The following is a 27,040-nucleotide window of genomic DNA, read 5'->3' as shown; positions in this document are numbered from 1 at the left end:
AATGTAAGCTTACAAGTATCCTTAGAGATTATCTCCACAAAAAGGACATTAAACCTGGGTGCCTATGGAAAAGTCCCTAAGTCAGAACTATGTATAGTTAAAATCATTCCATTCAGTTAATGAGGACATGTTAAAGTTCCAAACACCATGACGACCCAAATTATTTCCCACTAGTCCCTGCTGTTATAAGCTCTATAAGAGAAAACATTATATTTTTCTCAAGAATTCCCAGCTCTAGTCCAAGGATTAATTAATACAGATTCAACAACATTTTCAAATTTGCTTTGTTATCTGGGTCTAAAGATGACCCATATCAAGCTGATTACTAAAAGCAGAAGTAAAGAAAAAAAAGATATACTGCTGATTTTGAAGTATTATTAGTAACCTGGTAGTTAATCTCATCATTTTTTATCAAATTACCAAGATTTATTGTTTTAAAATTAATTTTTAAGAGTTTCTAAATATTTAAGATTCAAAATTATTAATATTTCTCTTTTCTTACTGTATCAGTGACAGGCCTCCAGCCATTGTTTTCTACACGATGATACCAGCCACTATGATCCTCTTCCTGAAGATCACTTTTAATATGAGATGTATATTTTGCTGGAAGTTTTGTATAATCTCTAGGGCTATTTGCACACAGATCTTCAATATGTCTATGAGTGAAAATTTTATAGTATATATCAGGTGGAAATTTAACCTGTATATGGAGAAGTTCAAAGGACCATTTTAATCTAATTACCAAGAAATGGTTTACATTTTAAAAATTTTATCTTTAAAATTTCACATAAATATGCTTTAAAACTACCAAATAAGAATCAATCCATACTTACACCGCCTAATCTGAATCGTACATGAACGCCTGCAGCAGCATCTAGAAGCTCTGCCTATAAAAAAATGTATTGCTCTTCAACACTGTATATTTTAGTTCACTACTTCTGACTATCATGTTAAAATAGTTGCTGAACATACATTATTTATGAAATAGATCAAATAAATAAACCTCAAATAATTTTTAATTTTTTAAAAGATTTTTATTTATTTATTTGACAGACAGAAATCACAAGTAGGCAGAGAGAGAGATTGGAGGAAGCAGGCTCCCCGCTGAGCAGAGAGCCCGATGCAGGGCTCGATCCCAGGACCGTGGGATCATGACCTGAGCCGAAACAGAGGCTTTAACCCACTGAGCCACCCAGGCGCCCCTCAAATAATTATTTTTAAATTTAAAAATATTTTAAGATTTAATTTCTTACGGCATCCAAAGAAAACAGCTTCCATGATAACTGGAAAAATGATACCAAACTACGTTTATTTTCTGTGCAACATTTAAGTATAAAAACAAACTGATATGTTATTCACAAGACAGAAATCTTACATAAGTCCTCAAATACATGATTTACATATTAAGTAATACTTTACTGGTAAATTCAGGGAAAAAATTATGGTTGGCTAATTTAACACCAAATGACCTTTCCTAACTAGCTTTTGTTAAGTCAAAAATACATGTTTAAATTTTATAAGAACTGTATATAATTGGTCTTCTAAATTTTAGTGCCCTGTACCAAATGCAAAGTAGAGAAAACAATTTTGGGTCCTCAATCAGAAGACAATTCAATCTAACCCCCTGATAATATTAAGTTAGACTAGAAAATACATGTTATCCTAAATCATTCATGTAAAGCCTGAAAGACCACATGAAGTTTTGCACAGAAGAAAGAACACACAATGCGAGAAGGAACATTTCTCAACTTGTTCTACTATGCCAGCTAAATGTGATACCAAATCTGACAGAAACAATATGAGAAACTAAATTACATGGTCTGCCTGAATGTCGGTACAAAAATTTAAGCAAAGTACTAGCAAACTAAGTTCAATGATATTTGAAAAGGATAAGACACTTTGACCAAAATGTGTATATTCCAGAAATGCTAAGTAGTTTAACATTCAAGTAAAATAAGAGCAGAGAAATGTCATAAAATTTAACATCCATTTTTTGGATTGGGGGAAAAACTTGTTTTCGCTCAAAGAGAGAAGCGAACTTTCTAATAGAAGTTTTCTACACAAAAACCTATAGCATACCGTATACTTGATGGATTACTGAGCCCTTTCCTTTTGAAATCACGAATGGCAGTGGTTACCACTTGTGTTCACCAATTTACTGAAGGCTCTAGTTAATGCAGAAGTATAAGCAAAAGAAATAAATTGTATATTTGGAAAGGGAAAAATTAGACTCATTTGAATTTGGCATGCTTGTTCATGTAGAAAATCCAAAAGAATCTACGCACTAATTATTGGAATTAATAAATGAGGGAGCAAAGTTGCTGAAACAAAGCTAAGAAACAAAAATTACTTGTCTTCCTACATATTTGCAACAAAAATCAGTAAAAAAAATTTGTTTTAAAGATTTTAGCAAGAGAATGTTCATGAGAGGGAGGAGGGGCAGAGAGTAAGAATCTTCAAGCAGACTCCCCACAGAACATGGAGCCCGACGATGAAGTGGAGCTCAACCCCATTAACCATTAGATCATGACCCGAGCCGAAACCAAGAGTGGGATGCTCAAGCAACTGAGCCACTCAGGTGCCCCAAAGTTAGTAAAAATTTTCTAATCACTCTTTAAAAAGAGCTTGAAAAAGCAAGGTCTAAATCTAAGAAAGAATGTGCAAATTCTCTACACAGAAAACTATAAAGCATTGTTGAGAGAAATTATAGAACTAAATAATGTTATGGATCGGGATTTCCAGAAGAAGATACTGAAACGACATTTGGGTGCCACATGTTAATAAGGGATCAACACCTAGAAAAGAAGAGGAAGGATGATTTTGTGTTACTATGCAGGGCGATCCAAGTCTGGCTTCTAGAGTGAATATTGCCAAACTGGACTACCTCAGGTCAGACTTGATGTCCCCTTCCCTACTCTATCCTACACTGCTTGGTTACTGGATATGAACTGCCCTGGAAATACCTGACTGACCATGAGGCAGTTCTCCCCAGATAAGGTAGAAACAAGATGCTCAGGGCTGGAGGCTCTCTGCTGATCACAGTCCCTGGAACTGAACTGGGTACCAACTCTCCTTGTGAAGAGGAATCTGGGCAGTACATCACCATGTTTCCTACAAATCTTCATGGACTGGAACTCTCAAGAGTTGAGAAGTCCATTTTCTTCAAACTGATATAAATATTCAATACAATCCGAATTAAAATTCCAAAGTATTTTTTAAAACATTTTTAAAAATTTTGTTAGGGGCACCTGGGTGGCCCAGTCAGTTAGGCATCTGACTCTCAGTTTTGGCTCCGGTCATGATCTCAAGGTTGTGAGATTGCACCCCACAACAGGCTCCACAATGGGCATGAAGTCCGCTTAAGATTTTCTCTCTCTCCCTCGGCCCCTCTCCTGCCACTCTCTCTCGCTAAAAAATAAAATAAAATTGTGTCAAATACACACAACACAAATTTACCATTAGTGCATCTGATACATTCACAACATTGTTTAGCTACTGTCTATTTCCAGAATATTTCTTCTACTCCAAAGGAAACCCCATACCCATATACCCATTAAGCAGTCACTCCTCATTTCCACATTCTCTCCCTCTCCAGCCAGCACCTGACAATCACTAATTTATTTTTTAATATACTCTCTATTGATTCAGACACCCTGTATGTTCATCCTCAGTCTTGTCCTTCCCAGGCTCTGGGTCTGCCTGTTCTTGACCTGTCTGGCACCCCCGGTATCTCGTCTGTGGGCAGGGAGCTGGCCCAGCCCTGGGGGTGCCTGGCAGCGGTGAGGAGAAACAAAGGCAAGCCTCCGTGCAGGTCCCTAAAGCAACTGCCAGAGAGGTCAAAGTCCACAACAATTTTTGAGAATAAGATCTCTAGTTGACCCCTTGGCCCTAGAAAGCCACACCAAGAATGTGAATGCTTGTCTCCGTTGTTACCAACAAGCTGAGGCATGAGGCATGCTGGGTGGGTGAACACACACACACAACAACGCTTCCTCATGAATTTAGCAGCCTTTTTCTTCATGAAGCATTCTCCTAGCTGCCCTATGTTTCCTTTACTGGATTCCAGGATTCCAATAAAGGTGATTCTAACAGTTACTCTAAGAGCTCCCTAGTCCACTATTTTCCCGATGGTGGAGGATTTTATGTGTGTAAACTGACAATTCTAAAATTTACATGGAAATACAAAGCACCTAACAATAGCTTGGAAGTGTCTTTTTGAAGAATTACAAAATGGGAGTACTCTTCTACCATAAAAACACTTGCTTTAAACCTATACTAATACAAACCTATAATAATTACGACAAGGGTGGAAAATAGACGATGGAAGAGAATAGAAATGCATAAATGGACCAAAACAAAAATGGTTACTTGATTTATGATAAAAGTGGCATGAAGAGCAGTAGAGAAAGGACTATGTTTTTAAAAAATAGTGTTTCTGGGGTGCCTGGGTGGCTCAGTGGGTTAAGCCTCTGCCTTAGGCTCAGGTCATGATCTCAGGGTCCTGGGATGGACCCCACATCAGGCTCTCTGCTCAGCAGGGAGCTTACTTCCCCCTCTCTCTCTGTGCTTCCCTCTCTGCCTACTTGTGATCTCTATCTGTCAAATAAATAAATAAAATCTAAAAAAAAAAAAACAGTGTTTCATCATCTGGATATATATATATAGGGAAGAATATGAAAGTAACTTCTACCTCACACCGTACACAAAATATCAACCCCACATGTACTGCTGATCTAAATATGAAAAGGCAAATCGGTAAAGTTTATATATAATATAGGAAAATACTTTTATGACTTCAGGATTAGTGCAGTTTATAAAAAGCACCAACCCTATACAAATAGTTGATCATTTAAACTATTTTAAAATTAAGAACTCTGTTCACCACAACAATGAAGTCTTGTTTCAAAATATTAACCTAGGGATTGGGGAAAGAGGGTGGAAATGTAGATGAGGCAGGACTGGCTATAAATTGCTAATTGTTGAAGTTTGGGGATGGGTACATGTGGTTTATTACTTTATTCTTTCTACTTCTGTGTATGTTTGATACTTTTCATGATTTAAAAAAAAAAAAACAAAACAGTGGGAAGACCATAAAAGTGACAAGTTAAATCACAGAATGAAAAATGGCATGTGCAGCACAGAAAACCAACAAAGGGTTTGTAAGAAGAACACATAAAGAACCGCTTAAAGGCTGGAAGAGTAAGAGACAATATACCCATAAAAGACACACAAAAATGTCAGGAGCTCAGTGACCTGGGAGAACAGTTGTTGAGCTGTCAGGTATCAGAAGAGCCAATGAAGGAAACAAGCAGAAAGGGAAAGAAAACTTTTAATCACTTACTGTAGTGGTAATACGTAAGAGTTGGAACCCTGAACAGTGGAGGAGGCAACGATCCCACCTGGTCCATCCCTGACCCCCTGCCCTGTAGTGTTGAAAGTGAGGCTGAGCAGCACAGACACAGGGGTCCTCTCACGGCTGAGGGAGTCCTGACTTTCAATAGGCTCCAGCACTTGCATGGACCTCGAGGTGTGAATGGGTGGGGAGGGGAGTAGGAAGGAGAGTGTGCGTGGACTCACTCAGAGTGGGACTGCACAGGGGCCTGAAGACCTCAGCCCAAAGCCTCAGATAGAGAACTAAGAAGGCAGGCGCTGGGACCAAAACTTTATGTCTAAAGGGAGGACTGTTCTTAAAAAACTTATAGTAGGGGCGCCTGGGTGGCTCAGTGGGTTAAAGCCTCTGCTTTTGGCTCAGGTCATGGTCCCAGAGTCCTGGGATCGAGCCCCGCATCAGGCTCTCTGCTCAGCAGGGAGCCTGCTTCCTCCTCTCTCTCTGCCTGCCTTTCTGCCTACTTGTGATCTCTGTCAAACAAATAAATAAAATCTTAAAAAAAAAAAAAAAGCTTATAATATTAAGCATTGGTAAGGATGCAGAGCACCAAGAATTCCAAAAGACTGATGATGGTTAATACAAATTGTATGGTCACTTCGGAAAAGAATTTGAAATTCCATTTCTGGGTGGAGCAGAAATCCGTGCACACGTGCACAGGACAGATGAATAAGAATATTCCCCAAAGCAGTCTTTGTAGCAGACTCAAACTGGAAAAAAAATACAAATGTCAATCAACTGTAGAATGAATAAACAGTAGTATAGTCATAAAATTAAATAACCATCATTACTTTTTAGAAAATGAATAGAATTCAGCTACACGAATGCAAGGTTGAATAAAATAGCGAAGCGCACCAGAGGATTCTATTTACACATGGTTCAAAAATAGAGAAGACTGGAAAAAAACAACAACAAAGCTTCAATGCAAACTAGTGGTTGCCTTTTGGGAGCAGGGAGATGGCGGCGATGTGCAGAGGTGTGCAGGGTGCCACAAGCCAGGGGTCTAAAGTCTGAGACTCTGATCTGGGTGATCGCTACACGGGGGATTGTGATGACCCACTGAGCTGCACATTTGTGTTTTATGAACTTTTCCATGTGTGGGTCACACTTCAATAAAAAGTTTTTTAAAAAGAAACACAAACACATTTATAGAGCACTCACATATTTTGAAGGGAAAAAACAGATGCCGTATGAGTAAATACCGTCCTCACCTCTTTAGGATCAATATATTTCACTATCTGACGTGGCTCCCCCTGTCTTCTGATATCAATCAGTCCTTTATAGTGTTGGAATACAGCGACATTCTAAAGGTTCAAGCACATAAGATTCTATGGTCAAAACTGGATTTTCTACCTCTAATTAAAGCTTTGTGCCTAACTAGGGCAAAATGAGCAAAAACCGTAAAAATAGACTTTATGTATATAAACTAGATTTTAGAAATCTCATCCACTCAGGGTTTGCTTTGGCAAGCTAGGCAATACCGGTTTTATTCTCACAAAGAGTTTTACCTTTAACTGTGGAACTACATTAGCAACTATAAATCAAATACCCAGAATGTTGGTGGAGTCACTTCTATGCAGCCAGAGTAAACCAGGAGAAAGACAAAACAGCCTGCTGGTTAAGAACACGGAGTCTGGCACAGTATTATCTGGGTTCCCATTAACCATGTGACCATGGACAAACTGCTTAGCTTGACCACTCAGTTTCTCAGCTGAAAGACCGGAATGACAGTGGGTATCTCATACAGCTATGGTGAAGAATTGATGAGTTAATATTTGTAAAGCTCCTAGAACAACTTCTGGCACAAGAAAGCACTAAATAATTATTATCTTACTATCATTACAGAAACCTCGTTCCTATAGTAATGCCATTGACTTACAAACCCGATCTACTATTCATGTTAGCACAATATTTAGGCGGACTACTCCAAACAATTCTATCTCAGAAAACTATTTCTTTGGTAACATTCTCCTTATGTCCTATGCTCCCCCAAACCCTCAGCAACTCTTCGTAAAAGTCCACCCTGCCTCACCATGCTTACATCAACTCAGATCAATTCTAACAGAAGTAACCCACAACACCAGTATGACAATGTGAAGCCCCATGGCAACTGCCTGTGGAAATGGTGCAGCTCACGTCAAAACATAACTACCCACAAGGAAGACCGCTGCCGTGCCCATCGGCCTGTCTGGCTGGCAGGGAAGGAAAAGAACCTGTACGCTGGTGAACAAAGAAGCTGGGTGGGACAACAGTGAAAGCTGGTCCAACGTGTGCTACAAGCTGTAAAGTGCCTTTTTTTGTTGTTCAAATGATTTTAATTATTGGAATGCACAATTTTTTAATATGCAAATAAAAAAGTTTTAAAACCTGGGGGAAAAAACCCCAGTAGAATAGATCAATGAAATCAGGAGCTGGTTCTTTGAAAAGAGCAACAAAATTGATAAACCTTCAGCCAGACTCATAAAAAAGAAAGAAAAAGAGAGAAATAAAGAATGAAAAAAGGGAGGGAAGGAAGGAAGGAAAGAAAGAAAGGAAGGAAGAAAGGAAGAAAGAAAGAGGGAGAGAGAGAAGACTCAAACAAAATCAGAAATGAAAGAGGAGAAATAACAGCTTATACCACAGAAATACAAAGGATTATAAGAGAATATTGTGAAAAACTATATGTCAACAAATTGGACAACCTAGAAGAAATGGAGAAATTCTTAGAAACATATATGCTCCCAAAACTGAAACAAGAAGAAACAAAAAATGTGAACAGACTGATAACCAGCAAAGAAATTGAATCAGTCAGTAATCAAAAACTCCCAAAAAACAAAAGTCCGGGGCCAGACGGCTTCATGGGCAAATTCTACCAAATATTTAAAGAAGAATTAAGACCTATTTTTCTTAAACTATCCCAAAAAGAAGAGGAAAGAAAACTTCCAAATTCATTCTATGAGGCCAGCATTACCTTGATATCAAGACCAGACAGATATTGCTGAAAAAGAGAACTATAGGCTAATATCTCTGATGAACACAGATGCAAATACCCTCATCAAAATATTAGCAAATTGAGTCCAAGTATAAATTAAAAAAATAATTCACAACGATTAAGTGGGATTTATTCCTGGGTTGCAAAGGTGATTCAACATTCAAAAACAATGTGAAACATCACATCAACAAGAGAGAGGATAAAAACCATATGATCATTTCCGGGGCACCTCAGTGGCTCAGTTGGTTAAGCACCCCTTGATTTCAGCTCAGGCCATGATCTCAGGGTTGTGAGATCAAGCCCTATGTTGGGCTCCATGCTGAGCACGGAGCCTGCTTAAGATTCTCTCTTTCGCTCTCCCTCTAGCCCTCCCTTTTCTCTTAAAACAAAAAAAAAAAAAAAAAAGAGAAGAAAAGAGGCCTCAGAGAGATCCCTGACCCCTCCCATTACATGAGGACATGGCAAGAAAACAACTGTTCACCTATGAACTAGAAAGCGGATCCTTACCAGACACCAAATCTGCTGGTGCCATGATTTTAGAGTTTCCAGAATCCAGAACTATAAGAAATAGATTTCTGTTATTTATAATCTACCCAGTCTATTGTAGTTTGTGATAGCAGCCCAAATGAATTAACACAGCTACCAAAGATGTGAATAAAATGATTAACTAGTTTGACCTAAATATGTCAGTATACATTTTTTTCTCACATTCACAAGGAACATTTCCAAAAATAGACTTTTTCTAGGCCAGGCAAGTTTCAACAAATTTCAAGTTATTGAAATCATATAAATAACTGACTTCAGTGGAATTAAATCTGAATACCAATAACAGAAAGGTAATTAGAAAACTCCTAAATATTTGGTAATTAAGCAATATACTTTTCAAAAAAATCATTTATTTATCTGAGAGAGAAAGCACAAGCAAGGGGAGGGGGAGAGAGAGAAGCAGACTCCCCACCCAGCGAGAAGCCCACTGTGGGGCTCTATCCCAGGACCTTGAGATCCTGGTTAAGTGACTTAACCCACTGAGCCACCCAGGAACCCATAAACAACACACTTCCAAATAATTCACAGGTCAGGACGCCTGGCTGGCTCATTTGGTAGAGCATGCACTCTTGATCTTGGGGTTGTGAGTTTGAGCCCCATGTTGGGTGGAAGGATTACTTAAATATAAAATCCTTAAAATCAATCAATCAATCATGAATCAAAAAAATCACAATGGAAATTATAAAATATTTTAAACTGAAATGTAATAAATATATGACATATCAAAACCTGTGGGATATATCTAAGGGAATGCTCAGGGAGAACTTAATAGCTTTAAATACATATATTATTAAAAAAGAATAAATGGGGGCACCTGGGTGGCTCAGTGGGTTAAGCCTCTGCCTTCGGCTCAGGTCATGATCTCGGGGTCCTGGAACTGAGCCCCATATCGGGCTCTCTGCTCAGCGGGGAGTCAGCTTCCCTCTCTCTCTGCCTGCCTCTCTGCCTACTTGAGATCTCTGTCTGTCAAATAAATAAATAAAAAATCTAAAAAAAAAAAAATAAATTTGTAAAACCTAGATCTAATGTTCCCTCTCAAGAAGTGTGAAACAGAACAGCAAATCAAACTCCCTCAAAAAATGAAGGAAAACACAATAAAGATCATCAGTTAATGAAATGTAGAGTTAAAACAGAAAGCCAACAAAGTCAAAACCAGGTTTTTTTTCTTTTATTAAAGATTAAGACAGATATAGAAAAATATGAGAAAACACATACGAGCAATATCATCCCAGATCTTATAGACATTAAAAGTATAGTGAGAGGAGACTAAACAATTTTAGGCAAATAAATTTGACAATTTTAAGAAAATGGACAAATTCCTCAAAAAGAAACATCAAAATGGGCATAAGAAGAAATATAGTTTTGAACAGTCCTGTATTATTAAAGAAATGGAATCCCTAATTAGAAATCTTTCATAAAGAAAACTCCTACACACAATATTTTGCCAACGTGTTCTCCTCTTTATAGAAGAAATAGCATTAATCACACAAATTCTCTCAGATAATATAACAGAAGTATTTCCTAACTCTCTTTATTAGGCCAGCATAATCTTGATATCAACAGCTGGGAAGGATATGACAAAAAAGAAAAATTACATTCATGAGCAAATGTGCAAAAATCCTAAATGAAAGCTGATAAAAGAAATTCTCTATTTTTAATGCCTATGGGTCCTTTTCCTGGACTCCAGGGGAGGCTACACCTTAACATTTACCAAGGTGAAAGTAACTAGGAAAAACTTCAAAGCATGGATTCTATTTCTTCCCTGAGTACATACACACTGTATATCTGTTTTGTTAAAGAAAATAACCGGGGGCACCCGGGTGGCTCAGTGGGTTAAGCCTCTGCCTTCGGCTCAGGTCATGATCTCAGGGTCCTGGGCTCGAGCCCCGCATTGGGGTCTTTGCTCAGCAGGGAGCCTGCTTCCTCCTCTCTCTCTGCCTGCCTCTCTGCCTACTTGTGATCTCTCTCTCTGTCAAATAAACAAATGAAATTTAAAAAAAAAAAAAAAAAAAGAAAGAAAGAAAAGAAAATAACCAGAAAGGAACATTCTTAACATAAAAGAGAAAGAAGAAACTTCCCCGATTCCTCTAAAACTGAAGTCTAAGCCCTGTATATACTAGAAACTTAAGGTCTGCAACTTCCTAAAATGTTCTTTGTCTAATAATTTGTAACTCTTTATGTATAAAATGAATATAACCTTACACCAAATGTTCTCCCTTATCAAAGCACTCTCTTCTTTGTGAAAATTGTATCCAGGACAGCTGTTCTAACTTGGGCTTGAATGAAACTCTTTTTTTCCTAGAAATTCTAACAGGTTTGTTCATTTGTGTCAATAACGTTTATCAGGGGCACCTGGGTGGCTCAGTGGGTTAAGCCTCTGCCTTCGGCTCAGGTCATGATCCCAGGGTCCTGGGATCGAGCCCCGCATCAGGCTCTCTGCTAGGCGGGGAGCCTGCTTCCCCTCCTCTCTCTGTCTGCCTCTCTGCCTACTTGTGATCTCTCATCCTCTGTCAAATAAATAAATAAAATCTTTAAAAAAATCTAACGTTTATCAGATCAAATCCAGGATATATCAAAAGGGTAATAAAACATCAGTGAAGTAGAATTTTTTCCAGGAATGCAAGGCTGGTTTAACATTTGAATATCAATCAATGAAATTCACCACATAAAAAGAATGAAGAAAACAGACCAAATGATCATACAGTAAACACAGCAAAAGCATTTGATAAAATTCAACACCCAGAGTTTTTATAACAACAAGAATAAAAAGCAAACTAGGAATAAAGTTAAATTCCCCAAACTGATGGTAACTTTTTACAAAAAACTACAAGTAACATCTTAACTAATGGTGGAATATTACATGCCTTCTGTGTTCAACAAAAGGGGAAGAATGTTCATAATTACGGCTTCTATTCCATCTTGCACTGGAGGGTCTAATCAGTACAACAAAGAAATAAAAGGTATAAAGTTTGAAAAGAAAAAAGTAAAAGTCCTCATGCAAGGATGACATACTTAAGTAGAAAATCCAAAGGAATCTATAAAAAAGCAATTAGAAATAAGTGCATATTAGGCTAGCAGGTAAAAATAAACTACATTTCTATAAACTAGAAATGAATAATCAGAAAATAGAATTTAAAAATAATACCACTTACAGCGGTGTCAAGAAATGTCAAATATCCAGAAGTAAAATGAAAGATGTTTAAGACTTCTATCTACACTGTGAACTACAAAACATTCTGGAGAAAAAAGAAATTTGTTTTAAAGATTTTTATTTATTTGTCAGAGAGAGAGAGAAAGAGCAGCAGGCAGAGGGAGAAGCAGATTCCCCACTGAGCAGGGAGCCCAATGCAGGACTTGATCCCACGACTCCAGGATCATGACCTGAGCGGAAAGCAGACACTTAACCAACTAAGCCACCCAGGCATCCCTGGGAGAAAAATTTTTAAAGATCTAATAAATAAAGATATGCACCATGTTCATGAAAACTCAGTGTAGAAAAATTCAGTTTTCTCCCAAACTGATCTACTGATTCAATTCAATTCCAATTATATAATCTCCATAAATAATTTTTTAAAAAATTAACGAATTGATTCTACAATTTACATGGAAATGCAAAGGCCCTAGAATAGCTATGACAATCATGAAGAACATCAAAGTTGGAGGACTGTACTGCCATACACCCATACTTCTGATAAAGCTACAGTTACTAAGACAGTGTGGTATTGACTCAAATAAAGACAAATAGACCAACACAACTGAACAGAGACTATAGAAACACTTCACATATATGATTACATGATTTAAACAATGGCACCACTGTGATTTACTATGGAAAGGATGGCATTTTCAGTAAAGGTACTTAATCATTTGGTTATCCATAAAGACAAAAATGAACTTTGTCCATACCTTTCAACATACACAAACATTAATTTGAGATGGATATTGGATCTCAATCTACAACTAAAGCAACTAAGCCTCTAGGAAAAAAAAAACAACAACAAAAACCGAAGGATATCTTCTGGCTTCAGGTTACGTCAACATTCCCCTCAGATTTATTTCAAATATTTGACATGTAATACTGTGCTGGGTGAGTCAGGTGTCCACCTTGGGATCTCATTCCCCACTGGGGAAAGGAAAGGCCCAGTGGGCTCCTTAGGGCTGCCTTGTGCCAAGTGATGTGATCAAAGTGAAAACCCTCCTCTTATCCTTCTAATGTGGTCCTTGTCTCTCTGGTCCTTGGCTCTGGGATTTTCATAAGAGTGCTTTCTACGGATAGTGGCTAGTTGGTCTTCTTATGAGGCAACTGAAATTGAGAATGTCACCTCTTTAAGCAAACTTTTTTTTTTTAAAGATTTATTTACTTATTTTAGAGAGGGCAGGACAGCACAAAGAGGGGAGGGCAGAGGGAGAGAGCGCATCTCAAGCGGACTCCACTTTGCGTGTGGAGCTCGATGTGAGGCTTGATTTCACTACACGGAAATCATGACCTAAGCCGAAATCAAGAGTTAGACACTTAACTGACAGCCACCCAGGTGCCCCTAGGCAAATATTTCTTAAACAGGGCTCAGAAAACAATAATAAAGAACAAGTGATAAATCGGATTTAATGAAAACAAGACTTCTCATTATCAAAACACACCTTTAAGAATGAAATGAGGCCAGTCTGAAGAAAATATCTGCAACACAAGTATTCAATAAAGGACTTCTGCTCAGGATATCTGAGAGACTCCTCCAAGTGAATGTTGGCAGTGTAATAGTAGATGTGATGGGATTTGTGGATTTGAAGATTGGGAGGACAGGTTAAAAAGAGGGGGGTAGGGATATTTATATCCTCATCATATATAATAAGTCACATAATGTTATGTTAGCATGATGGAACAAGAAACAAAGGCTTAAATATCCTTTAAAGAAAGAAGGTAAGAACAACAAAAACAAGAAAGAAAGAAGGTAACAAACAGAGGAACTAAAAAAATAATCCCACATGATACTGTTTAAGGGATAAGCAAGATAAACTCTCAATTTTCTTTGCAGAAAAGTCAACAGGTCACTTCTAAAGTTGGTAAATAAAAGATAATTATCCAAGCATATTATGCAGAAACACAGAAATTGCTACTAAAGACCTAAAACAAAAAATGGTTAAAAGTGGTTGTCTTTAGGATATGACGGTAGAGAAGAGTAGGAGGGGCTAAAAGAAATGCTTTTATTTGTAAGTTCTTCTACACTATTTTACTTAAAATTACATTATTTTGATCTAAAATATTCAAATGTGAGAAAATACCTTCATTTACATTAGTTCGATTCTGCAGATTACTCATTTATAGGGCCATGTAATATGTTAAAATGACGCATCCTTATTTAGAAGTCATCCTCTAAACCACCTGAAACAGAATGTTTCTAGACTTAAGATCAAATGCATTCTCTTTGAATCTCAGAACTATTTTAATTATCCTTATATTTGAACCATGGCTTCCATGGTTAGCTTCTTTTCAGTTCCTAACCACTTTTCAAACATAACTGTGCAGTCATACCTTCTGTTGCAGGAGGTACCATTTTATCTCCATATACACCCCCTTAGAGCCATTCAACATACTGATCTTATCTAAACTGATCACCATTCTTATTTCATTTTTTCCTTTCTCATTCTCTCTCTTTTTTTAAATTTTATTTATTTATTTGACAGAGAGAGAGATCACAAGTAGGCAGAGAGGCAGGCAGAGAGAAGGGGAAGCAGACTCCCCGCTGAGCAGACAGCCCGATTTGGGGCTCGATCCCAGGACCCTGAGATCATGACCTGAGCTGAAGGCAGAGGCTTTAACCCACTGAGCCACCCAGGGCCCCCCCCCCTTTTTTTTTTACATCATTTATTTCTCTTAAATATCAGTTGATCCTTGCTTGTGCATTAATACTTAAGAATGAAGGTCTGGGGGCGCCTGGGTGGCTCAGTGGGTTAAAGCCTCTGCCTTCGGCTCAGGTCATGATCTCGGGGTCCTGGGATCGAGCCCCGCATCGGGCTGTCTGCTCAGCAGGGAACCTGCTTCCTCCTCTCTCTCTCTGCCTGCCTCTCTGCCTACTTGTGATCTGTCTGTCAAATAAATAAATAAAATCTTTAAAAAAAAAAAAAAAAAAAAAAGCCTCTGCCTTTGGCTCAGGTCATGATTCCAGGGTTCTGGGATCGAGCCCCGCATCGGGCTCTCTGCTCAGCGGGAGCCTGCTTCCTCCTCTCTCTCTGCCTGCTTCTGCCTGCTTGTGATTTCTGTCTGTCAAATAAATAAATAAAATCTTAAAAAAAAAAAAAACAGAATGAAGGTCTGTGTCAATTTTTCAGGGGAACTAGTTGGAGTATCCTGGGCTTTTTTGTAAGTCTCCTATTTCGCCATTGTTCTCACACATGAATGGGAAGATGATCTGGGAGCTTTGTAATGTGTGTGGAATTAGATAATCAACAGACTTTTGGCGGGGGGTATGGTTAGGTAGCCAGCAATCAAGCAGGGTGTCTTTCAAATACTAAAATTAAGAGACTTTTACTGTGGAGCGCCAAATCTGCAAAAGAATTAGCTTTACCAAATAGTTCATTTAATTTTTTAAAAAAGAGATAAGTCATCAGGGTTCTTCCCCCTTAGAGTACATATCCATCTATGAGCAAATTTTTTGACGTATGGTAAATATCCATCTACCTGTCGATTTGGGGCTTGAAGTGACAGGGCAGACAACTGTCACAGCTGTCCTACATACACTTAACCCCCTTGCCTAGGGTCATTCTCCTTCCAGTTCTTTCAAATTGCTAACTCCGAATGGATAGGCTTTCTAGGGTCCCAGTGACAAACCAGCTCTCTCACTGGAGCCCCTCTGAAGTGTGGCGAGGCAAGTCTTCTACACAGTTCTATCCAACGGGATGTAACTATCTATTTTTGGTTTTCCAAAAATGAGATAAAATTAATCTGCTCATGAAGTCCCTTCTCTCTGGTATGGGCTAACTTTCTGTGTATTGTCATTTTAATAGGGTTCTGCAGGGACAAAAAGTAAAGATGTGTGCTCAGTCCACCACCTTGTTAAAATACACATATACACATGCTTGTCTGTTTATATACAGGGCTTCTCTACTAAAACTCCTTAAGGGCAAGGAGGTATTGTAAAGTTCTTTGCTAGGAATATAAAAGGTATACAAAGTAATGTTGGTTGGATTTGGATGTGGGATAAAGGAAGTTACAAATAACAGAAAAGCTTAAGCTGAGCTAACAAGTAGACTAATAGAAACCATCAAAGGGATAGATTTTGAAAGCAAATTATTTTAGTATTCGAAGTCAATACTTATGGGTTTTATGGCTTTGAAAGAGGCAAAAGAAACAACTAATGGAAGCTGTTTTGCAAGACTTGATGAGCCAGTACAAAGGTATTCTTGTGTGCCAGAAACAGTTATACCACTTCACACAAAATTTTCAAACACAGACCATGTTGCTGCTGTCACAGAGGAAAGAGCAGAGTCATTTCATCTGTTGGCTCTCACCCAACCAGGTAAATCAACTTGGAATAATCCTTACACCAATGGGACCAGCTATACCCATATTAAAGCATGATGAATAAATGCATTAATTCAGACACAGTTCATTATTTAAACATTGTCTTAAAAGTAGGTACTCAGTAAATATTTAATGAGTGAATGTATCCCTAACACCTGCTCAAAAACCTGATTCCTGAGTCAAGAAATAAAGTTTTAGAGGTGAAAGCCAAATAACCTTACTAGTGGTACTTTCATTGATCATAGCCATTATCAAAGGGCCTGGTCCTGATATGGAGCTAGTAAGGATTTGTGAGGTTAACAAGATAATTAATGTTAACTTTTTGAACTTCTAAAAAAAATGTGTGCTTTGAAAGCAAAGGGTGGTACACAAATCAATAAGTACACTAAAAACTATTGAACTATACACTTTCAACAGCTGAACCTTATGATATATAAATTATATTGTAATCAAGTTGCAAAAAATGAAATAAACTCACAAGGAAACACTTCCAGGCCTTCTGAATGACTCTGGCAGCTTTATCCCTCTCTGTAAGTTCTGACTCCTCTTCCCAAGGCATTTGAAAGACCTAAAAGAAGCAAAAAATGTATGCTCAAAATTTTTTTATAAACTCCATTATGAAACTCATTAGAACTCAAGAAAAACAGAAGATTAATAAAGGAAATAACACAGATGAGATTTGGTATCAAAATAATTTTATAAAAATTACCTACTTTTGATTTTATGTATTTTATAAAAATTGTTACCTACTATTGATTGCCTATATGTTCCAATTTCTCTTTTCTAATTTAAACAACAATATTGTATAGCAGATTTTGCCAATTTGTTTGTGTTAGAGATGAGGAGACTGCACTTCAAGGCCGAAGGTCAAATAGTGATTGACTAAGCCAGTATTAAACCCAGGTCAGTTTCTTTTGAAATCCATGACCTTTCATGTCCCCATTCAATGACTTCAAATATTTTTTTTTAAGATTTATTTATTTGACAGAGAAAGAGAGAGAGAGAGAGAGAAAGCACAAGCAGGCAGAGCAGCAGAGGGAAAGGGAGAAGCAGGTTAAGAAGGGAGCCAAACATGGGGCTTGATCCCAGGATCATGTCCTGAGGATGCTTAGTCAAAGGCAAAGGCAGATGCTTAGTCAACTGAACCACCCAGGTGCCCCCCAAAAAGCTCTTCTTAATCAACATGCACAGTTTCATTCCAAATTCATCCAGGCTTCTAACCTAGAATTACAGATGCTATAGAATTTTTCTTACTGTGTAACTCATAAATGTGTTGACAAGTCAATAAATCATGCCTTAAATTGTCAGAAAAAGAGATGAAGCCTGACTACTAAGAAGCAAAACAAAATCACTAGTTCCATCCATATTTTTATCAATACTGTGAAGAAATAATTAATGGGAGAAGTCAGAAAATCATAGCTTGTGAGTCCTTTAAAAAGTTGCAGTAGACAGGGGATTCCAGGAAGAAAGTGGAATAGGAAGTGCCAGGAATCTCTTTCCCCATCTAGACAACTACACTGGCAGAATCTAATTTAACTATTTTGGAACTCTGGAAGCTACTGAAGGCTTGGGGGGTAAACTGTGGTTAACTGTGGTCAATATTGGCTCTTAGCCCAGTCCTCATCTCACCTCAGCCCCAGCAGCAGCAGCTGTGTACATATTCCTGGAACAACTTGCACACAGCTTGTGGGAGTGGGGGTGGAGAGAAAGGACTCTGTCCAGGAAATATAGGAGATCTGTGTTGGGGTTGTTGGTTGCTGCTTCTGATCACAGAGGTGCAGACAAACAGGAGGGCAGTCATTGGTGCTGTACATCCACCCTCCACCATTGTCACAAGCCCTTCCCATCTAGCAACTTCCAAGGAATGTAAAGGGTTTTTCCTTCCTACTATGTTGTTCCCCTTCCCCTCTTTGGAAGGTAGGCATTCAAAACTAGGACATTCAAAAATAACTACACATACGGAGAAAATTAGAAAGTGACCAGTCATTCCAGGGAAAGGCACAGACTCAGAAAACTGAGACAATCTTAGGTTTAAAATTCAGGCTGATTCTTGTCTGATCCTTGTAAGCTGCAGAAACAGTCTACAGCAATTAAAAAAAAATAAAAATACCACACACAGTAAACTCTGAGGAAAGGAAAGAAAGCTGATTTCCAGAATTCTTGTATTATTAAATTTGAATTCCCAGCTTTCAACAACAACAACAACAAACAAACAAAAACAGGGCATATAAAGAAACACAAAATGATGGCTCATTCTAGGAAAAAAATAAATCAAAAGAAACTGAACCTGAAAAAGACGTGATGGCAGATCTACTAGACAAAGACCTTAAAACAACTGTCTTAAAGATGCTCAAAAAATTAAAGGAAGACATAAAGAAAGTCAAGAAATGATGCACAAAATGTAAATATCAATACAGAGATGAAACCTAAAAAGAGACAAAATAGAAACTCTGAAGCTGAAAGGTAGAATAACTGAAAGGAATAATTTATTAGTGGAAATCAAAGGCACAGTTGAACAGACAGAAGAAACAATCAGCAAACCTGAAAATAAACCAATGGCAAGTGTCAAGTCTGAGAAATAGAAAAAAAGATTGAATAAAAGTGAATAGAACCTAAGAGACCTATGGCACCCCAGTAAGGAGATCAACATGCACATTGTGGGAGTCCCAGAAGGAGATGAGGAAAAGAAAGGGAAAGAAAAGGTATCTCAAGAAATAATGGCTGAAAAATGCCAAATGTGATGAAATATATGAATATCAACATCCCAGAACCTCAACAGACTCCAAGTAAGATCAATGCAAAGATATATCCACACCAATACACATTATAATTAAACTTTTGAAAGTGAAATATAAACTATTGAAAACAGTAAGAGATAAGTGATTCATCACATACAAGGAATTTTTAATACATTAACAGTTTTCTCATCAGAAACTTTGGAGGCCAGAAGGCAGTGGGTCAATATATTCAAACTGTTTAACAACAAAAAAAGTATAACCCAAGAATCCTGTATCTAGCAAAACTGTCCCTTGAGAGTAAGGGAGAAATTAAGACATTCCTAGGTAAACAAAAGCTCTAAGAGTTCACAGCTACTAGACTTGCCCTACAAGAAATGTTAAGAGAATGCTGCAGGGAAAAATGAAAGGACACTTGTCAGTAACTCAAAGTTATATGAAGAAATAGAAATTCCAGTAAAAGTAAATACACAGGTAGTTATAGAAGCTAATATTGTAACTATAATCTGTAACTCTATTTTTTTTACATAATTTAAGAGAACAATGTATTTTTAAAAATTATTATTCTAAAAACTAGTATTATTGTAACTTTGGTTTGTAATTCCACATACTGTTTAATTTAAAAGACAAATGTAATTAAAATATTAGATTGTGTTTTGGGGCACACAATGCATAAAGATGTAATCTGTAACATCAACAATTGAAAGGAGTTGGGATGGAGCTATAAAAGAGGAGTTTTCTATGTTAATGAAGTTAAACTGGCATAAATCCACAATGGAGTGTTATAACTTCAGGATGTTAAATGTAATCCCCATGGTAACCACAAAGGAAACAGCTATAGAGTAAACACAAAGGGAAATGAGAAATGAATTTAAATGTTTCACCAAAAAAATCAACTAAACACAGAAGAAGATAGTAATGCAGGAAATGATTAAAAAGTTATAAAGCAGGGATGTCTGGGTGACTCAGTTGGTTAAGTGTCTGTCTTCAGCTCAGGTCACGATCACTGGGTCCTGAATTCAAGTTCCACTTCAAGCTCCCTGCTTAGCCTGCTTCTCCCTCTGCCTGCTGCTCCCCCTGCTAGTGCTCACTCATTCTCTGTCTCTGACAAATAAATACATAAAATCTTTTTTTAAAAAGTTACAAAGCATAGGGGTGCCTGGGTGGCTCAGTGGATTAAGCCTCTGCCCTTGGCTCAGGTCATGATCCCAGGGTCCTGGGATCGAGCCCTGTATCAGGCTCTCTGCGCAGCGGGGAGCCTGCTTCCCCCTCTCTCTGCCTACTTGTGATCTCTGTTTGTCAAATAAACAAAATATTTTTTAAAAAGTTACAAAGCATAAAGAAAACAAATAGCAAAGACAGAAGTAAGGCCCTCCTTATCACTAATTACTTTAAATGTAAATGGTTTAAACTCTCCAATCAAAATACAGAGATTTGCAGCATGAATAAAAACATAAAATCCAACTATATGCTATGTAAAATTGACTCACATTAGATTCAAAGACACAAATAGACTGAGAGTGAAAAGATGGAAGAAGATATTCCATGCAAATAGTAACCAAAAGAAAGGAGTGGTGGCTATCTTAGTATCAGTCAAAATAGACTTTAAATCAAAAAGGTTTAAAATAGACAAAGGACATTATGCATTAATAAAAGGTTCAATGAAGTAAGAAAATATAACAAACATTTATGCATCTAATAACAGACTAGCAAAAATATACGAAGCAAAAAATGACAGAATTGAAGGGAGGAGTAGACATATATATGCCGTAGACATATATAGCTTTACTATAATAGTTGTAGATTTCAATACATCATTCTCAACAATAGATAGAATAACCAGACAGAAATAAATAAGGAAACAGAGGACTTGAACAACACAATATATCAATTTGACCAAACAAATGCAGAATATTCTTCTCAAGTGCACAAGGGACACTTTCCAGGACAGACTATATATTAGGCCACAAATTTATGTCTTTTTTTTTTTTTTAAGATTTTATGTATTTATTTGACGGAGATCACAAGTAGGCAAAGAGGCAGGCAGAGAGAGAGAAAGAGAGAGAGACAGGAGGAGGAAGCAGGCTCCCTCCAGAGCAGAGAGCCTGATGCAGGGGTTCGATCCCAGGACCCTGGGATCATGACCCGAGCTGAAGCCAGAGACTTTAACCCACTGAGCCACCCAGGCACCCCCACAAATTTATGTCTTAATGTATTCTGAAAGATAGTTATCATACAAAGTATCTTACCAAAGTACAATAGGATGAAGTTAGAAACCAACAACAGGTAAATTTGCACATTTGTGGAAATAAAACTGTGGACCAAAGAAGAAATTACACAGGAAATTAGGAAAATGAAAACTAAAACACAACATATCAAAACTTATAGAAAGCAGTAAAAGCAGTGTTAAGAGGGAAACTTAGAACTATACACACATTAAACAAGAAAGATCTCAAATTGGTATCTAACTACAACTTACAGAACTAGTAAAGGAACAAAAAACTAAACCCAGAGCTAGGAGAAGATTAGAACAGACATAAAAGAAATAGAGAACAGAAAAATAATAGAGTAAATCAATGAAACAAATATTGATTCTTTGAAAAGATCACTCAAATGGACAAATCTTTAGTTCAATGGATAGAGAAAAAAAACCACTTTTGGTAATTTAGAAATGAGATGAGGATATTACTACTGATTCTACAGTACTATGAACAATGAATCATAGTTTATAGTCATGTTTGATAACCTGATGAAACTGACGAATTCCTAAAAACACAAAACCTACCAAGACTAAAACATAAAGAAATAGAACATCGGATTAAACCTATAACTAGAATAAGGAGATTGAATCAGATCAAAAATCTCCCAACTAATAAATCAGATAAAAAAATCTCCCAACTAAAAATGCCCTAAACTTGACTTCACTGTGAATTCTAACAAACATTTAAGGAACTAATACCAATCCTTCTCAATTTCTCCAAAAAACTGAAGAGAAGAGAACACTTTGATTCTATGAGGCCAGCATTACCCTGATACCAAAGCCAGACAAAGACACTGTAAGAAAACTACACATCAACATTCCAATTAACATCGATGCAAAAATCCTCAACAAAATACTAGCAAACCAAACTTGGCAGCATGTAAGTGAATTACACACAATGAACAAATTGGATTTATTCCTGGAATGCAAGGGTGGTTAAATATACAAATATTGATCAATGTAACACACCACATTAACAGAGTAAAAGAAAAAGCCCACATGATCATCTCCACTGACGCAAACAAAAGAAAACAAAAACCCCCCACCATTTGACAAAATTGAACACCCTTTCATGCCTCAATGTAATAAAAACTATATAGGAAAACTCCATAGTTAACCTGATATTCAGTGGTGAAAGACTGAAAATTTTGCCTCTGACATCCAGAACAGGGCAAGGTAGTCTACTTTCACTGGCTCTGTTCAGCATAGTACTGGAAGTTCTAGCCAGAGAAATAAGGCAAGAAAAACAAATAAATGGGACTCAAATGGGAAAGGAAGAAGTAAAATCATCTCTACTCTGGATAATATGATCTTAAACATAGAAAACCTAATTATTCCACAAAAAACTTTTAGAACTAAAAAATGAACTCAACAAAGTGGCAGGATATGAAGCACCACATGAAAATCAGTTGCATTTCTCTAAAATAACAATGAACAGTCTGAAATAGTAATTACAAAAATAATTATATATATATATATATTAGCATCAACTAGAATAAAATACTTGGGAATTATTTTCATCAAGGAGGTGAAAGATCTGTACAATGAAAACTACAAAACAATGAAATTAAAGAGACATAAATAAATGAAAATGCCATTCCATGTTCACAGATTGGAAGACTTAATATTTTTTAAGATGTCAATACCATCTAAAATGATCTATAGTTTGAATGCAATCTCTAACGAAATTCCAATGACATTTTTTTCCAGAAACACAAAAGCCCACTTCAAAGTTTATATGGAATCTCCAGAGACCCAGAATAGCCAAAACAACTTTGATAAAGAAAGAAGCTCAGTGATGCTGAGTAAAATAAGTCAAGCAGAGAGAGTCAATTATCATACGGTTTCACTTACCTCTGGAGCATAAGGAGTAATATGGAGGACATTAGGAGAAGGAAAGGAAAAGTGAATTGGGGGAAATTGGAGGGGGGGATGAACCATGAAAGACTGTGGACTCTGAGAAACAAACAGAGTTTTGGAGGGGGGTGGCAGGGGGTTGGGTGAGCCTGGTGGTGGGTATTAAGGAGGGCATGGATTGCTGGAGCACTGGGTGTGCTGCATAAACACTGAATCTTGGAACGCTGAAAAAATTAAATTAAATTAAATTAAAAAAAGAGAAAGAAGCTGGAGGACTCACACTTCCAATTTCAAAACTTACTATACAGCCACAGTACTCAAAACAGTGTGGCACTGGCATAAAGACAAACACGCAGACTAACAAAAATTAACTCAAAATGGATCAAATTATTGACTATAAGACCTAAAACCATAAAATGCTTAGAAGAAAACAAGTCAAAAGTTTTACAACATTGGATTTGGTGATGACTTCTTGGCTATGACACCGAAGGACTAAGCAACAAAAGTGAAAATAGACAAATGAGACTTCATGATAAAATAAAATTCTATGCATCAGTAGACACTAGCAAAATAAAAAAGCAACTCACAGAGTAGGAGGAAATATTTACAAGTAATGTATCTGAGAAGGGTTTACCTCCAGAACAGAGAACTCCCCAAACTCAACAAAAACCAAACAACCTGATTTTAATAATGGACAATATATATGTTTCTCCAAATAAGATATACGAACAGCCAATAATCAGACAAAACATGCCCTACATCACTACTTATTAGGGAAATGCACATCAAAACTATAATGAGATACCACCTCCTACCCATTAGGATGGTTACTATAAAAAAAAACAAAACAGAAAATAAGAAATGTTGGCAAAGATGTGGACTAACTGGCAGTTTTGTGCACTCTGATGGTAAGAATATAAAATGGTAAAACCACTATGGAAAAGGATATGGCAATTCCTAAAAGAACTAAAAATAAAAATACCATATGACTTAGCAATTTCATTTCTAGGTGTATATGAAAAAGAAGTGAAAGTAGGATCTCAAAGAGAAATTTGTATACCCAAGTTCATAGCAGCATTACTCCCAATAGCTAAACATAAAAGCAACCCAAGTGTCCATTAATGGATGAATAAACAAACTGTGATACAGACATACAATAGAATATTATTCAGTCATTGAAAGAATGGAAATCTTACATACACTACAACATGGGTAAACCTTGAGGATATTATGCTAATTGAAATAAACCAGTCAAATACTATATGATTTTACCTATATGAAATAGTTATAGTAGTCAAAATCATAGAGACAGAAAGCAGAATGGTGGTTGCCAGTGTCATGGTGGGGGTACAGGGTGATTATGGTTTAATGGGTATGGGGTTTCAGTTCTACAAGATGAAAAGAGTTATGGAGGTTGATGGTGGTGATGGATGCACAACATTATCAATGTATTTAATACCAATGAACTGTACACTCAAGAGTGGTTAAGATGGTTAATATTGCTTGTTGCGTGTTTTACCATACATAAAAAATTTGTAGGAAGTTCAATTTTTATACTGCTTAAGCATTTATTATCTTAAAAAAGGATGTCATTCAAAATTGAATGATTGATTAGGTCAAATAATGAAACCGTTCCAATATTGCTCCAGTGTTATCAGAAAAGTGTACTGCAAGAATTTTGTTTCTCTAGGTTATATAAATTATGTACAACAATTGTATTTGTTGTCAGTATACGCAAGGAGAGGAAATACAAGCTATACATGAGCTTTGTAACTAACCCACTGTTTTCGAAAGTTTTGTACACGGAACTATAAAAGGAAGGATCTCTAAGAGTTGTGCTACTCTCAGTGTGGTTCACAGACCTATGTCAGTCTCTGAATTGCGTGTTACCAGATGAAATAAATTGAGAGAGCAGTCCAAGTTTTGCAGCAATTTGACCCTACTGTGGTACACTAACACACCATCAGTGGGCTTGCAGTTTGCACAGTACGTCTTTGTTATTTGTATTCTTTTCTCCAGCAACTCACTTTTATTTTACAAAAGTATCATTCTGAAGTGGGGCAAAAGGAAACAAAAAAACTAAGCTTGCTCTGGCTCATCCATGAATAATTATACAATCATAACTATGTAAATATTAGTATTAACCCTACCACTATGTGCATTAGTACAGTAATGCCCTGTGATTATATGCTCTATTGATAATATCACCCATGATGATATGAATTTGGATGTAAAACGTTTGCTGACTAGCTTCTGTCTCCAAAGTAGGCTGACCTTGGATATTTAGTTACTTTGGATTAACTCAACATTATACTGTATGCAATTAAATTTCTGATCCTACTTAGTATTATGGCAGGATTTCTCTGTTGTGGTTTTAATTAGGAAGATGAGGGGAAGAGGGTGAGTGTGTGTAAGTATGTATGTGTGTTGTGGCACTTTGGTGTAAGAGGCTTGTATTATAGAAACATATCAGACAATAACTACATCTAAAAGAAATCAAGAACAAGCAGAATAATAAGTTATCTGAAATATGGAAGTAAATACTTAATATTTAAAGAAAAGGGGGGGCCTCCCTGTTTCAGTTGGTAGATCATGCGACTCTTAATCTCAGGATGGTGAGTCTGAGCCCCACATTGAGTGTGAAGCCTACTTGAAATTAAAAATACGATAAAATAAAACAAAACATGGAGGTAAAAACAAAAAAAAATGCATGTGCAATAAAGAAAAGAAGATAAAACAGAATAGTGGGACAAAGAATGATCAGGGCTAAGTTAGCATAAGCAGTCAGGGAAGGCCTCTCTACTGAGAAGACATTCATTTTCATGATGCAAAGAACTACAGGAAAACTGTAGAAGAGAGTTTCAAGCACAGGGAATAGAAGATAAAAATGCTCTGAGATAAGCTTGGTGTGTTCAAGCAGCTGAAAGAAAGCAGAGTTGTTACAGCTGAAAGAACAGGCAGAAGTGTCTGGGGAGAAAAGGTCAAAGAAGTGGGCAGGAGTCATACAATAATTATACGGGAAATTGACTACAAACTTCTGGTTTGGATGGTGTACCACAGTTGGCTTATATTAGCTCAGTGGAACCAAAATGTAAATTTTCAAGAATTTTGTAAGGTGGTTTTTAAACACAGTGACTACTAAAAATTATTTAAGCTTATAATCAAATAAAATAAAGGTAACAAATACTCAAAATTTAACACCTACTAATTATTTTACTATTTTAGGGGATCATAATACGCCACCTTAAAATATGTCAGTTTGGCACAAGGATTGTTTTCAGCTAAAAGCAATTTAGAAAGAACAAATGCAGGAAAAGCTTTCTACCTCCCCATTTGCCTAAAAGTGGGACACCAAATATCCCTCTTTGAAGGTGTTTTGTCTCTCCTTTACCGCACCAACAGGAGAAAAGTATTATCACCAGAAATAAAAAGTCAGCACTGAGATGGGTGTTTACAAACAGACCTTAATAAAATAACCCTTACCTTTACTAATTTCCCTATAAATTTACCTTCCCACAATTTACCACCCTTTGTTAAAGTGGTATATAAAACCCTGGGCCTAAACTCCTCTTTGGGTTTTTAATTTTTTTTATATATTTATTTATTTTGAAAGAGAGTGTGACTGAACAAGCAGGGGAGGGGGCGTGCCAGAGGCAGAGAGAGATGGGGAGAGAAAATCTTAAGCAGGATCCACGTGAGCCCAACGTGGGAGTTGATGGATCTCACGATGCTGAGATCATGACCTGAGCTGAAATCAACAGACGCTGAA

At 37.0% G+C, this 27,040-nt stretch overlaps 1 protein-coding gene across 1 annotated transcript in view; it reads right to left on the bottom strand.

The window, feature by feature from the left end:
• The window catches only part of LOC308351004 (protein MFI), a gene marked incomplete at both ends in the record, with an annotated part of 39,331 nt that extends 22,353 nt beyond the window's left edge, over window positions 1-16,978 (bottom strand). The window contains 4 exons of the mRNA XM_080816454.1: window positions 503-700; window positions 834-887; window positions 6,598-6,690; window positions 16,898-16,978. Of these exons, the coding sequence (XP_080672580.1) occupies window positions 503-700; window positions 834-887; window positions 6,598-6,690; window positions 16,898-16,978 (426 nt within the window). The remainder of the gene's footprint in view (window positions 1-502; window positions 701-833; window positions 888-6,597; window positions 6,691-16,897) is intronic.
• Window positions 16,979-27,040: the final 10,062 nt, after the last annotated feature.

Source organism: Martes martes (assembly GCF_963455335.1).
Source record: "Martes martes genome assembly, chromosome: 10".
NCBI classification, from domain to species: Eukaryota; Metazoa; Chordata; class Mammalia; order Carnivora; family Mustelidae; genus Martes; species Martes martes.
The sequence above is the reverse complement of the archived record's forward strand: the minus strand, read 5'-3'. Positions and strand labels throughout refer to the sequence as shown.